This window comes from Nicotiana tabacum, chromosome 17 (assembly GCF_000715075.1).
Source record: "Nicotiana tabacum cultivar K326 chromosome 17, ASM71507v2, whole genome shotgun sequence".
In the NCBI taxonomy this organism is placed as follows: domain Eukaryota; kingdom Viridiplantae; phylum Streptophyta; class Magnoliopsida; order Solanales; family Solanaceae; genus Nicotiana; species Nicotiana tabacum.
In genome coordinates, this window is record NC_134096.1 from 89,417,419 (window position 1) to 89,431,880 (window position 14,462).

Sequence of the window (14,462 nt, forward strand, 5' to 3'; positions counted from 1 at the left end):
AGTGTTTTTTAATGTCAAGAATACAACCAAGCTTTAGTTTAATGACTTGATAGAAAAAGAAACAATAAAAAGAAATATACTCACTCATTCAATCTTGATCCCCTAAAATTACGCACTTTCTATTTATATAATTTGCCACTACTAGAGAATGGAGTAAATGAAAATGCTCTTTTCATTTCATTTAATATAATTTTTAAAATTATTTTAACTGTTTTACTATATTAATAAGTATTTAAGTTCTATGAACTTGCGAGTAACATAGGTAAGTATAGGTAAGTCAATCATAAGCATTAATTGATGAATTGATAAAAATGATAAACAACCGGTTATAACAAGTTAAAATATGAGTAAACGTTCATAGCGTTAGTTTAGTGCAATGGATTGCCCTTTTATATATAACTTAAATCATGTTAATAAACTAATACTAATATTGATAATAAACGTATAATGCTTAATAAAATTTCACCTGATAATTAAAATTAAAGTTTCAAGATAAGCTTAAATATTTTATTTAGAATAAAATGTGTCAAATATTTTGGGACTTTCAAGTAAAAAGTATGTAGTAAGGTGCAAGTCGGGCAGCAAAAAGGTATAGGTGCGGAGCCAGGGAATGAAATTCAAAAATTATGGCGATGGAAGTAGAAACCCAAACTCAATCTCAATTAGGGTTTCCGTTCTGGAGCCCAATTCGTCGACGGTTTCATCCTGATGATCCCTTCTTCACCGCCGGTAACATTCAAAGAGAGCTTTTCGCTAAGCAGGTTCCTTCTTCTGTCCTCTCCCCTGTACATAATTTGAACTTGCGATCTCTTTGGTTTACTCTCTTTTTGTTCATTTCTTAGCTTGCATTGGATTTGACCGAAGAAGAGAAGCAGCTGGTTCAAAATATCACTGATGAGGAAAGCAGGTATCATTATTCAAGCTGCTCCCTTGTTTACCAGATTTATTGCTTTATTTAAACTGTTACTACTATTTTAAGATATTTGGATTTTGATAAGTGAGAACCATCAAAGGAAAGTGTCGTCAAACTATATGATGTTGAATATGATTTTAACAGAATTCAGGATCATGTTCATATGCAAAATGAGAGTCTTTTTTTATTGAGATTGAGGGAAATACACTTTTATATTTTCTCATTGAGTGAAAAGAAAATTTATGCTTCAAATGTGTTTTTTTATAGTCTCAAGTACAAAAGAGAAGTAGGAGTATTTCGGATATATACGTTAGGATGTGTTGCAAAATTCTTATCAGAATACGCTTGTCAATATTTTGGTGCTGTAATGTTGAGTTTGATGTCGGAGCCTTGCTTGTTGATTTAGAATAGGTGAGATGTTGATTTCTATTGTTTAAATATACCTGTTAATGCAGAAACCTGCGAAGGTGTCGTAATAATCAGGAATTTAGCCTGAGTATGCTTTGTTGAATATTGTTAGCTTTTTTTATTTTTTTATTTTTTTATTTAACATTGTAACATATGCAGCAGAAGGGAATAGAATGTGTAGGGAAAGGTTGAGCGGTGTGCCTGGACAAGGAAATTTAGGCGCACAAGCAGAAGAGAGATAGTGAACATAATCAAATGGGGAGAAAAAAATCACCAAAACAGTGTGTTACTTAGTAACAAGTTATTGTGAATTCTCAAATAGAGATGAGCATGGGGAAGAAATGGTTATCTCTGTTTGTCAGTTCTTTGGTTACCCCAAATTGAGGATGTAGAAGTAAGAGATGGATTTTGCACCTTTGTGTCTAGGTATTTAGAGGAGCTGAGATAATTAACAAGAAACTAGGCGAGGCGGCTAACTTCGCCTACTAGTCAGGATATTGATTGACAGGAAGCTTACCGTAGGTTGAGTAATGACGTAGTTAGTGCTCACTATATCACTTTCTCATATCTTCTTGGTCCTGCTCAATTTTATAGTGCCCACTTATACCTACATCTACTGCTGGTATTGTTTTCCTTATTATAAAATTTTAAGATCCTAATTATGTGTACTTTAAATTGATAATTATTTTTTAAGAAAGTAAAGGCTAGCTTTGTAATTATTTATCATCCTTGAGGTGATTTTGGTCTTATTAACTAGTATGATGTTTGAAAATTGGGAAATCGGTTAATACATCACTAACGTCAGATCGAAATTGGTTAAACACTTGACAGCAATGTCTTCTGTCCAATCGTTGGTTGCGGTGCACGGATGAGGTCCCTGGATGACTTTGAAGACCACTATGCTACGCGACATACTGCATCCTGCTCTGTCTGCTCTCGAGTTTACCCAACATCACGCCTGCTCAGCATACATGTATCAGAGGCACATGATTCTTTTTTTCAGGCAAAAGTAGCTCGTGGATTTCCGATGGTAATGTTTTCTCTCAATTAGCAGATTCCCTAGGATGTCTCGTAGAAAATGTCAGCAAATCCATTGCATATCCTTTGTGTAGTGCCTGTATAGGAAAAAGGCTGAACAGGTCTGTGCAGGCAGAAATGCAAAGAGGTTACATGCATATTTTCGGTTAATGGGGATTTTTACATAATACATCCTGAATTTGAATCATTTTGCGCCTCCCGTCCCATGGCTCTCTCAAAGAGATAGAAGTTTTTCATGTTTGCATGTCTTTCCAAATAGAAGTTGAGTGAAACCGTTTTGTGGAAACAGCTCTTTGCTCGTGGTGTGTCTTGTATATATGAAGTCTGGATGAACTTTTATGTGTGGAGACTGCTCAAAGAGAGTTAAGAGTAACACTATATCTGTTTTGATCTTGTTTGAAATGTCTATATGTAGCTATTTATTGAGAATTTTGTTGTTCTGTAGTATGAATGCCTGGTGGAAGGATGTGGTGTCAAGTTGAAGAGCTACAAAAGCAGGCAGCAACATCTAGTTGACAAGCATAAATTTCCAGCAACTTATGAGTTCTTCAGAAAAGCTCGTCCATCAAAGAAACAGAGGCAGAAAATCCACCATAAACCAGCATCGCGCAAGACTCAGGAAACATCAAGTGCAATGCAAGTCGAAGATGAAACTATGGACAATCTCGTTTCAGCAGTATCAAAATTAACCACTTCAGACTCTCCTTCAGCAATCAGCTTTGGCCGTAGTAGGGCTCGAGGATTGTCATTTGTGCCTCGTGCTGTAAATCGGCAGATAGGACCAGTCACCTCAACAGGTGGAACGCAAAAATAGCGGCATGCCAATGGAACATACAATCACTGGAAGTTATCAGACCCGTATTACAAAAGAGAATTTGAAGCTGATCATTTGAGCATCTGCCTGCCACTGAAATTGGGTACAATGAAATTTCATGCCGGTTCTGACATGTTAACCGATGCTCTTTTATTTCTTGCTCTAAGTGTATCGTATTTTTATCTGTCCGAAGGTTGTATAAACCTCTTGCCAGAAAGATGGAAGGGATAGCTCTCACATATGCGTATGCAGAAAGTGGTACGCTTTGGAGGGCAGAAAACTTTTTTCTAGAATACAAATGAGCTCGATCCAAACTTGTGGAAAATTTATTTGGCTGGTTTATTGCTTTAAAATGTAACGCAAGGCCATAGTGCCCTTTGCCCCTTTGTTAATGGAACAAACGAATCTGAGTCAGCCCGGCTAATTTTATTTAAATTGTACGTTGGACGCTCCACAGTCCTCCCAATTGACTAGCTTTCTGTTACAATGACAACACAAAAAGTACTACAATCCTTTTAGGAGTCAAATTTTATTTCTACAAGGAAACAAAGTTATAAATAGAATTACTAGATCAACACAAAAAGTACTACAATCCTTTTAGGAGTCAAATTTTATTTCTACAAGGAAACAAAGTTATAAATAGAATTACTAGATCAACGCTTAACCCTCTTTCTTTCTCTGGAACAATATTACATTCTTTCACTGGAGCAGAGCTAGCAGTCGTTGGCCATCTCTAACAAAGTGAGTGTATTTAAATACTTCTCTAATTTTCTTTTCAGTCCTTGTTCGTCGTTTTGCGTAAATCTTCCTAAAGAATTTTACTCCTTCAACTTGTGAATATATGTTCGTGCTTAATGTATACGCAACTGTAATAGAATTGAAAGTTCATCCTCATCATCCGGCACAATATTCACCTCTAACTGTTATTCTGAGACCCCAAACCAAAAACAAAGAAAAAGAAACAAATAGAGTAGAAGAATATTTTTCAACTGTTACTTGCGGGCAGGGGCGGAGTTAGCCTTTGGGTTCGGCTAAACCAGTAGCTTTGGTCCAAACATTATATTTGTCTTATGAAGTATGTTAAATATGTTTAAATTATTAATTTAGAACCAATAACTTAAAGTAACTAGAATTCTGAACCCATAAGTTTCATATCCTGACTCCGCCTCTGCTTGTGGGAAAAATACTTACATCCACCAAGCGACGTTTTAATTGTAGTGTGATTAATTATAATTCTCTAACAATTAACATGTTTTAAGGAAGAGATTTTTTTTATTTTTTATCACATAAGTGAGTTTAGAACTTCATACAATACTTTGGTAGAATTAACCTTTTCATGCATCGAAAGCTTGATATTTAAAAGGTGGCATTAACATTTTAGTTCTCAAGTGTTTATAATTCAAGTTGGTCGGAATTTTTTCTCTTATAGTCTATTTACAGCTATTTATTAATAATTAGGTGTATTCAAACTTGACAAATTTTATCTTGTTTAATTTTAGTCATAGTTCATATAAAGAAGTTACGTCTTTCAATAAAACAGCGCAATTAGTATATAATTAGTTTCTGTTTTATAATGAAAACTTAGATTAATAAACCTATTTTAAAAACCCACGCGTTCGTTATATCTTTCTCTGGATCATAGCTAGCAGCAGTCGTTGGCTTTCTCTGTCTGCACATGGTAGGGGTAAGATCTGCGTACACACTATCCTCCCCAGACCCTACAGTTTGGGATAATACCGGATATATTATTGTTGTTGTATTATTTTAGTAATCTGTCAAATAATAACTTTGTACATTAAGATCTAGGTTTAAATGTAAAAGCTTCCTATAAGCCAAGTTTCATTTTCACGTTTATCCATTCTTGAACCAAGCATCTGTTGGAGTAATTATTTTTTCCTTCAGCTAGTTTGTCACTCAACGATGTTTGACAATTGACAATCGACAATCTCAATCGATTAAAAAATTTAAAGCGGTATACAAAAGATACATAATTATAACAATGAATTTACACTCAAGAGCATAATACTCCTAGTAATTACTTGGTTATTATGGGATACTTGATTCACCGTACTAAAAATATGTTATTCAATTTAAAATACGTTTACCTTAATTACTAGTGTAATATTATTATATTCTAACTGGTGTACAGCTAGTGCATGAAATTTACTGCTCCCCATTATCCCTCTTACATAAGACACACCTGCACATCTTTATTAATTTTACCGAAAAGGGCCATATATGCTAGTGAGCTATACGAATTAGGACAGATATGTGTGTCGTTAATAGTTTGGCACAGACATACTCAATCTGTCCAATACTTCTTCATTCATGCCCTTAGTTTAACGGAACCATTATTTTGTCTTTCTTAAATAATTAATAACTGGATCCAACCAAAATCTGTTGACCCGATCCGTTAGGACCCGACCCACCCTTATTTCAAAGATATTTTTTGATATATTATTTTTGTTTGATTGAGAAATTGTATGATAATATATTTATTTATTTGAGTAATTTGATAATCTTTTTTTTTTGTTATACATCATTTCGGGAAGTAATCCTACTAAAAGTAGTAATTGATATTTATTTATTATTTTAATAATATAATATTCAAATTAGTTTGTGCTTTCTTCAATTATTTTATCATCTATTTTTATTTTTCTCACAATCTATTTGTATTTTTCACCAATACAAATATAAATAACTCCATGTTCACTATCACTTACCATGATGGATCCGTTTTTTTGTTTAGATAAGTGATCATTATATGATTGATTATTAGTTTATTGGATTATTTTTTGCATTATAAATTTGTTATGAAATAAGTAATAAATTGTTAAAACAATGGTGCTTCTTTTCCATTTTTATTAATTAATTATTTCATAACAAATATTATTTCATAACAAGCACCACTGAGAAAAATAAAAATAAATGGTAAAATGATTGAAAAAAGCACAAACTAATTCGAATATTATATTATTAAAATAATAAATAAATATCAATTACTACTTTTAGTAGGATTACTTCCCGAAATGATGTATAACAAAAATAAAATCGATTATCAAATTATTCAAATAAATAAATATGATTATCACACAATTTCTCTATCAAACAAAAATAATATATCAAAAAATATCTTTGAAATAAGGGTGGGTCGGGTCCTAACGGATCGGGTCAGCAGATTTTAGTTGGGTCTGGTTATTAATTATTTAAGAAAGATAAAATAATGGTTCCGTTAAACTAAGGACATGAATGAGCAAGTATTGGACGGATTGGACATATTTGTGCCAAACTATTAACGACGGGCATATTTTTCCTAATTCGTATAGTTAATTAGCATATATGAATGACACTTTTCCGTTAATTTTATGTGCAAATTTCAAAGTTGTCTTCCTTTGGGTGATTCACAATAGGTTTCGTCCTAAGCAAACACGAATTATACCTATTTAGAGCTTTCCTTCTAGAACGTGGAATCCTTTTACAATGACAACACCAAAAAGTACTCCAATCCTTTTAGGAATCAAATTTTATTTCTACAAGGAAGCAAAGTTATAAATAGAATTACTAGATCAACGTTTAACCCTATTTCTTTGTCCGGAATAGTATTATATTCTTTCTCTGGATCACAGCTAGTAGCAGTCGTTGGCTTTCTCTAAAAAAGTGAGTGCATTTGAATTAAAACCTCTTTTCTTCTCTAATTGCTTTGTTCTTCGTCTTTTAGTTTATATATCTTTTCTAAAGAAATTATATAAACGTCTCAGCAGTATGGTAATGGGAACTCACATCCCAGAAGAGGAAATAGTTATGGACATCCTCACCAGACTACCTGTGAAGTCTCTTTTTCGATTCAAGTGCGTTTCAGAATCTTGGAAGACAATAATCTCTCAACCTTATTTTAAGAAGAAGCATCTCGATCATGCTAAGAACCAACTAAATTCCCAAAAATTGCTTTTTGCCGGAAGTAGGAGGGATAGAACTATTTACTTCTATTGTTATTCTTTATCCTCCGTTCAACTTGTTAAGGATAGAAGGAGTCTTGATTGGCCTTTAAATTCTGAAATTCCATATTGCCGTATGAAAGTCTTTGCTAGTTGCGACGGCTTGTTTCTCATTGGAATTTGGAGTAAACCTGACGATCAACCTTCGTTGTTATTGCTATGGAACCCCACCACACGAGAATCAATAATAATTCCCCATGAAACGCCACAACTGGAATCTGTTTACGGATTGGGATATGACTCTACTAGTGATGATTATATACTCTTTAGAGTTGACACGGACGAACAAGCACTCGATGAAATTCTCGCACTGAAAAATGGTTCCTGGAGAAAAATTTATAAAACCTCAAGTTGGGAGGTTTCCTATTTGTTGTCTGGTTGGCATTGTTTGGCATTCGTACATGAAGCATTTCATTGGCTTGGTTTCCTACGAGGGTTCTCTGTGGCTTCATTTAATATTTCAGATGAAAAGTATAGAGAAATACCATTGCCAGTGACAATGCCATTAATTCCACAGATAGGGCCAGAGGCATTTTATGTTGATGTGGGCGTATCAGTAGTGGAAGGAATGCTTAGTGTTTTTTATAACGACGAGATAACTTTTAATTTATGGGTAATGAAAAACTATGGTGTCATAGAATCTTGGACAAAATTGCTCAATATACCAAGTAATGGAATTCATTTTATCAGGCCCATATATAAGTTTTTCGATGGTGAAATGCTACTTCGCTACAGAGATTGGATAGCAAGTCCTGTTTATACAACATCCGATGGACCAATTGGATTAAGCAATCGGATATGGCCTCAAGCTTGTGATATTGGTGAAATCAGAATTTATGAGGATGGTGTTATTTATACGGAAAGTTTGATCTCTCCGAAATTAGATCATTAATTTGTGTGCTGGCCGTCTAAACAATAAGTATGACTCTCATTAGTTAGTATAAGTACTTGCTTATGATGTAAGATTAAATGTTTTATTTCTTTCTAGTTCTATTTGTTCTTCTGCCTTTTTTCCTACTCCAAAAGACATTCAGCATTTTCCCTTCTTCGTAATTTCAACAAAAGGAAAATCCCTCAATTAGTTTTAGTCAATGGAATAAAAGATACAAATAACTCCGTTCCAATTTATGTGAACCGTAACAAACTATAAAGCAAACTGTAAACCTTCGTCTCATGAAATTAAGGTTAATCCAGGCATTAACCCAAATAGTTGCCCACCCTACCACTTAAACTAAAAATAGCTGGTAAATATATAATATATGCATAATTTATGTATTACATGTATATAATTGTGTATAAGTTAGAAAAAACAAACAATTAATATGACCGACTATTTGATAGAACATGGAATCCTTTTACAATGCTAACACAAAAAAGTACTCCAATCCTTTTAGGAATCAAATTCTATTTCTACAAGGAAGCAAAGTTATACATTATATACAATTACTGTATCAACGCTTAACCCTATTTCTTTCTCTGGAATAGCATTATATATTCTTTCACCGGATCACAGCTACTTGTCTTCTCCAACAAAGTGACGTACTTCGCTAATTGCTAGCTTTCTATTTAGTCTTTGTTCTTCGTGTTTTCGTATATCTTCCTTAGAGAAGTTAACGTCTTCAACATGTGAACTAGCAAAGCATTTTGGTGGTAATGGGAATTCACATACAAAAGGATGAAATACTTATGGACATTCTCATCAGGCTACCGGTGAAGTCACTTATTCGTTTCAAGTGTGTTTTAGAATCTTGGAATACATTGATCTCTGAACCTTATTTTAAGAAGAAACATCTCAATCATGCCAATTACCAACCCAATTCCCAAAAATTACTTTTTTCCCAATGGTCCCCTAAGGATAAAGTTTTTCACTTTTATTGTTATTTTTTATCCTTGGTTCAACTTGTTAAGGATATCAGGAAATTTGATTGGCCTTCAAGTTGTAATCCAGCAGATGGTATAAAAGTCTATTGTTGTTGCGATGGCCTGTTTCTCATCGGAATTTGGAGTAATCGTGATTTGGCAAAACCTTCAATAATATTGGTATGGAATCCCTCCACAGGGGAATCAATAGTACTTCCCCACTAGGAAAACTCTACTAGTGATAACTATGAGGAGAAAACTATTTTTGGATTGAGATATGACTCTACTGATGATGACTATAAAGTTCTTAGGATTGACATATGTTGGTATGACAAGCAAATTCTGGCATTGAAAAGTGGGTACAATGAAATTTCATGCCGGTTCTGACATGTTAACCAATGCTCATTATTTCTTGCTCTAAGTGTATCGTATTTTTATCTATCCAAAGCTTGTATAAACCTCTCACATATGCGTATGCAGAAAGTGGTACGCTTTGGAGGGCAGAAAACCTTTTTCTAGAATATTAATGAGCTCGATCCAAACTTGTGGAAAATTGGCTTGGCTGGTTTATTGCTTTAAAATGTAACGCAAGGCCAGAGTAGTGCCATTTTCCCCTTTGTTAATGGAACAAACGAATCTGAGTCAGCTCAGCTAATTTTATTTAAATTGTACGTTTGACGCTCCACAGTTCTCCCAATTGACTAGCTTTCTTTTACAATGACAACACAAAAAGTACTACAATCCTTTTAGGAATAAAATTTTATTTCTACATGGAAACAAAGTTATAAATAGAATTACTAGATCTAATTTCCTTTTCTGTCTTTGTTCTTCGTTTTGCGTAAATCTTCCTAAAGAGTTTAACGTCTTCAACTTGTGAATATATATTCGTGCTTAATATAATTATATATGCTTTTTGAAATTACGTAACTGTAATAGAATTGCAAGTGCATCCTCATCATCCGGCACAATGTTCCTCTCTAACTGTTATTCCGATATCCCAAACCAAAAACAAAGAAAAAGAAACAAAAAGAGTAGAGAGGAATATTCTGCAACTGTTGCGGGAAAAATACTTACATCTACCAAGCGAATGTTTTAATTGTTGTGTGATTAGTTATAATTCTCTAACAATTAAGAGGTTTTAAGGAAGTGATTTATTTTGGTATCACATATATGATGTTTAGAACTTGATACAGTACTTTGGTAGAATTAACCTTGCTATGGAACCACAAGAGAATCAATAGTACTTCTCATTCAGAAAGGCCACAAGTGGAATCTATTTACGGATTGGGATATGACTCTGCTAGTGATAATTATAAACTGTTTAGGATTGACAAGGAGGAAGAAGCACTCGATAAAATTCTCGCATTGAAAAATGGTTCCGAGAGAAAAATTTATAAAACCTCAGGTAGAAAGATTGGCTCTTTGTTGTCTAGACTCTAGTAGGCAATGTTTGGCATTCATACTTGGGGCATTTCATTGGCTTGGTTTCCTACCAGGTTTTTTCGTGATTTCATTTAATATTTCAGATGAAAAGTACACAGATACCATTGTTAGATGAGTTGTCCCCCATATCCACGTGCAACGTTGATGTGGGTGTATTATTGGTATTGGAAGGAATGCTTAGTGTTTTTTATAACAACGAGGCAACTTTTCGTTAATAGGTAATGAAAAACTAGGTGTCATAGAATCTTGGACAAAATTGCTCAATATATCAAGTACTAGGTTTCATTTTATCATGCCCATATATAGGTTTTCCAATGGTGAAATGCCACTTCGCTACAAGATTGGATGACGAGTCCTGTATATAGGACATCCGATGGATCATTTGGATTAAGCAATTGGATATGGCCTTAATGTCACAACCCGCACCTTGGGATTGTGACTTCGGCAAAGAACTTGTGAGAAAAGGCTCTTCTGATTGTCTAACGTAGATCTGTCTACTCGAGCAACTTGGGCTTTTTAATTTTAAGCATATATAAGGGGGTATAGGTGATGAAAGCTCCGACCTGCCTCCCCCATACGTGCTGCCACCAAGCCGTATCGAACGAGCTACCTTGGGGGCGACTTAATGGCATGCCTAGATGACTCAAAGGAGTGTCCTAGATATTCATACGAGTTTGGGAACTCTATGGACAACGTTACGCCTTCGGGATAGCGTTGGGCACCAAAATGGCACTGGAGGCTCGATGTGTGGGACGGCCAGCCCCGCGGGCTGCCGAATGTTGGAAGGAGACCTATGTGCCGATTGGATACTTGACTAACCTATCTTAGGGGCATCATGTGTCGACTTATGTAAATGGCTTGGGTTCAACTATGTAAGCAAGGGTCTGTTGGCCTAAAGGTGCAGTTATGAGGCAACACTGCACTATTCGGGATGGAGGTGTGTCGCGAGGGCTATGTATGGGCATGGCACGAAATATGCGCATGACAATGGCCAAGAGCTAAAAGTTGCCTTACTCGGGCAAGCCACGAGCTAGTTGCGGACGCACTAGGTGAGTGTCAAGCTTGAGGATTGGGTTGTGCACGCGAGAGCGATGCTCAGTCTTGGGCGAGGGACAAGACATGTCCTAAGCCAATCACCCAGGGCGTGCATGGATTGTGATCCTAAGATGAAGTGCCACAACATGTCTAGGGCTAAGTGCCTAGACATCTTACGGGCGGCACAAATTGGGGCGAGCCTCATGGGAGAGTCCCATCAACAGGCACAGGATCGTGCTTGAAAACCTGGGAAAGGTAATAGGCTGGCCTGCAGTGAGTGGAACTGCGGGCGTCGCACGGGCGAGTCGGTACCGCTAGCGAGCGTAAGGGAAGTCGGCCTATGACACGTGGTATCAAAGCTGGTTAAGGCCATACTATGCCATGGCACAATGTCAAGGCAAGGGTGGATATGGCGAGTGCATTTTGGATGTCAGTGCGGAGATCATGTCAAAGCAGAGATTGATGTTCATATGCCACCAGAGATCGAGAACCCGATACTGCTAGTCGAAGAAAGAAATGGGTGATTCCATTGTCTTTCAAAAGTCTAGGTCAGTACTCAATGAAGTAATATGCCGATGAGTCGGATGGTCAAGAGAAGGCCATGTTTGCCAGGTCGTGCAACCATATTGCAAAAGAGTGGGAGCCGTGAACTATAAACTTTGGGCATGATCATAGCAGAGATCTTACCAAGGGTGCGTGCAACGCATCAATTGAGTGTCTTTCCTTCGGGATAGACTTGTGAGCTACCTGAGGGCATTGCCAAGGTGAGGAAACGAATTCGAGGGTATAGCGAAGCTTCGGAATTGGGCGAATTTCCAAGTTGGAAGATGTCATCATTCTGGAAAGGAGTGCGCTGAATGATCGGGGACCGTTGAGAGTCCAAGTGCAAGGCACACTGAACCGGGAAGCCGTGCTAGCAGGACCAAGAGAGTACCTGTCTATAGGGCGAGTATTGAAGTACTACCGTGAGCATTGGGTACTTGCTGAGGAAGTGACAGTTGAAAAACAAAGAGCTTTGTTCGGGAATGCAGCGATGCTATGACTTTGAGAATGTAGTACTCACCAAGAGTTGTCCCAAGACAATCCCCCAGGGCGCGGGAGCGATGCTCAGTCTTGGGCGAGGGACAAGACATGTCCTAAGCCAATCTCCCAGGGCGCGCATGGATTGTGATCCTAAGATGAAGCGCCACGACATGTCTAGGGTCAAGTGCCTAGACATCTTACGAGCGGCACAAGTTGGGGTGAGCCTCATGGGTGAGTCCCACCAACAGGCACAGGATCGTGCTTGAAAACCTGGGAAAGGAACTAGGCTGGCTTGCAGCGAGGGGAACTGCGGGCGCCGCACGGTAGAGTCGGTGCCGCTGGCGAGCGTAAGGAAGTCGGCCTGTGACATTAAGCTTGTGATGATATTACTGCAATCAAAATTCATGAGGATGGCTTTGTTTACACGGAAAGCTTGATCTCTTCGAAATCAGATCATTAATTTGTGTATTGCCCGTCTAAATAATAAGTATGTTTCTCATTAATTAGTATTAGCTAGTACTTGCTTATGTAAAATTAAATTTTTTATTGCTTTCTAGTTGTATTTGTCCCTCAAAAGGAAAGATCCCTCACTTGGGGGTTGTCCAATTTTTAGCTTTTAATTTGTTTTAAGAATTTATTGACTTTTTTAAAGCACTTTTTGAAACTTAAAAGTTATTTGACGAGCTTAAAAGTCAATCCAAACACTTTTTAGTATTATTCAATATAAAAGCGGATCATTTTACGAACTACTTTCTCGGTTCTAATTTACGATTACCTATTTGACTTAGTATAAAATTTAAGAAACAACAAACACTTTTATAACTTGTGATCCTAAACAAGTTATAATATTTATATGGCTATAATTATTTTGAAACTTGCGTTAAACATGCCAGACTACTTGTATAGCTATAAAAGCTTCTCATCGAAGATAAAATTGAAAGTTTTAAGTTAACTTATTTTTATAATTAAAAATTGATTATTCTTTTGAAAGGGATCGAAAGAAAAATAAATTGAAACAGAAAAGTGTGTATATTAGTAAATCACTTAATTATTGCTTTGACAGTTCAAAATGACGTGTTGAATAATAGTTCAACGTGTAATTGTAGAATATACGAAAAGACATATTGCATATCATATATGAGGGGGCTCGAATGTGTGTGTATTTCAGATTCTTTTACTCTTTCGTACAAAGACAATCAAAATCAGTTTTGGATTAGATGAAAGAAGAATTGAAAACTGAACCCTTTTCACTTTATGAAACTGAAGGCATAGATTTTCTTGTCATAAAATTTTGGGCATCTGGTGCGCAAGTTATTTTCTTTTCCTTTGTAATGCTTATTTGAAAAGGTGGTACTTTCTGGAACTTGGGAACTTTTTGTCTTTTGCAAGTATATTGGATTGCATAACGTTTATCAAGATCATAAGAAAAGCTTCTCTCCTATGATTAAGAAATAAGTTATCCCATAATTAATTATTTTAGGATTAGATATTTTAGTATGAGTTATCCTACCTTTTCATAAGAATAAAAAAAATACTATAATCCCGGAATAACTAATCTTGAAATTAGTTATACCGCGATTTTATCTTAACCAAATATGAAAAAAATCATCTTAAATTTAATTCCGAAATTAATTATCTTTAATCCCTCGTACTGAAACAGCCCTCAAACAGCAGGCTGAGCCCATTGCAAAAAGTTAGTTTGCATGATTACATCGGAATAACTCATGGAGCTTGGTCTAAAATTCATGGAATTGAGTTATTTACACTAAATAATATCGGAATAACTTAAGGAAAGCTATTGAACTCATCCACGTTATATTATTTCATACAATCTTTATAAACAAGAACTTAAACTCATTTAAACTAGTCAAGTTTAAATGTCAACGTGATATTATTTTCTATCATATGCTCTTTAACACACAATTTAGATTTG

The 14,462-nt window shown here is 35.8% G+C and overlaps 2 protein-coding genes across 2 annotated transcripts; both read left to right on the forward strand.

Annotated features, from left to right (window-relative positions):
- The first annotated feature begins 552 nt into the window (after positions 1-552).
- LOC107777165 (uncharacterized) lies at positions 553-3,311 on the forward strand. Its single transcript, XM_016597150.2, has 4 exons — positions 553-761; positions 843-907; positions 2,153-2,351; positions 2,805-3,311. The coding sequence occupies exons 1-4, from the start codon at positions 627-629 to the stop codon at positions 3,171-3,173; spliced, it is 768 nt and encodes a 255-aa protein (XP_016452636.1). The 5' UTR covers positions 553-626; the 3' UTR covers positions 3,174-3,311.
- Positions 3,312-6,941: 3,630 nt separating this feature from the next.
- On the forward strand, positions 6,942-8,060 carry LOC107777167 (F-box/kelch-repeat protein At3g23880-like). Its single transcript, XM_016597157.1, has one exon. It carries the CDS (start codon positions 6,942-6,944, stop codon positions 8,058-8,060), a length of 1,119 nt encoding a protein of 372 aa, XP_016452643.1.
- The last annotated feature ends 6,402 nt before the right edge of the window (positions 8,061-14,462 follow it).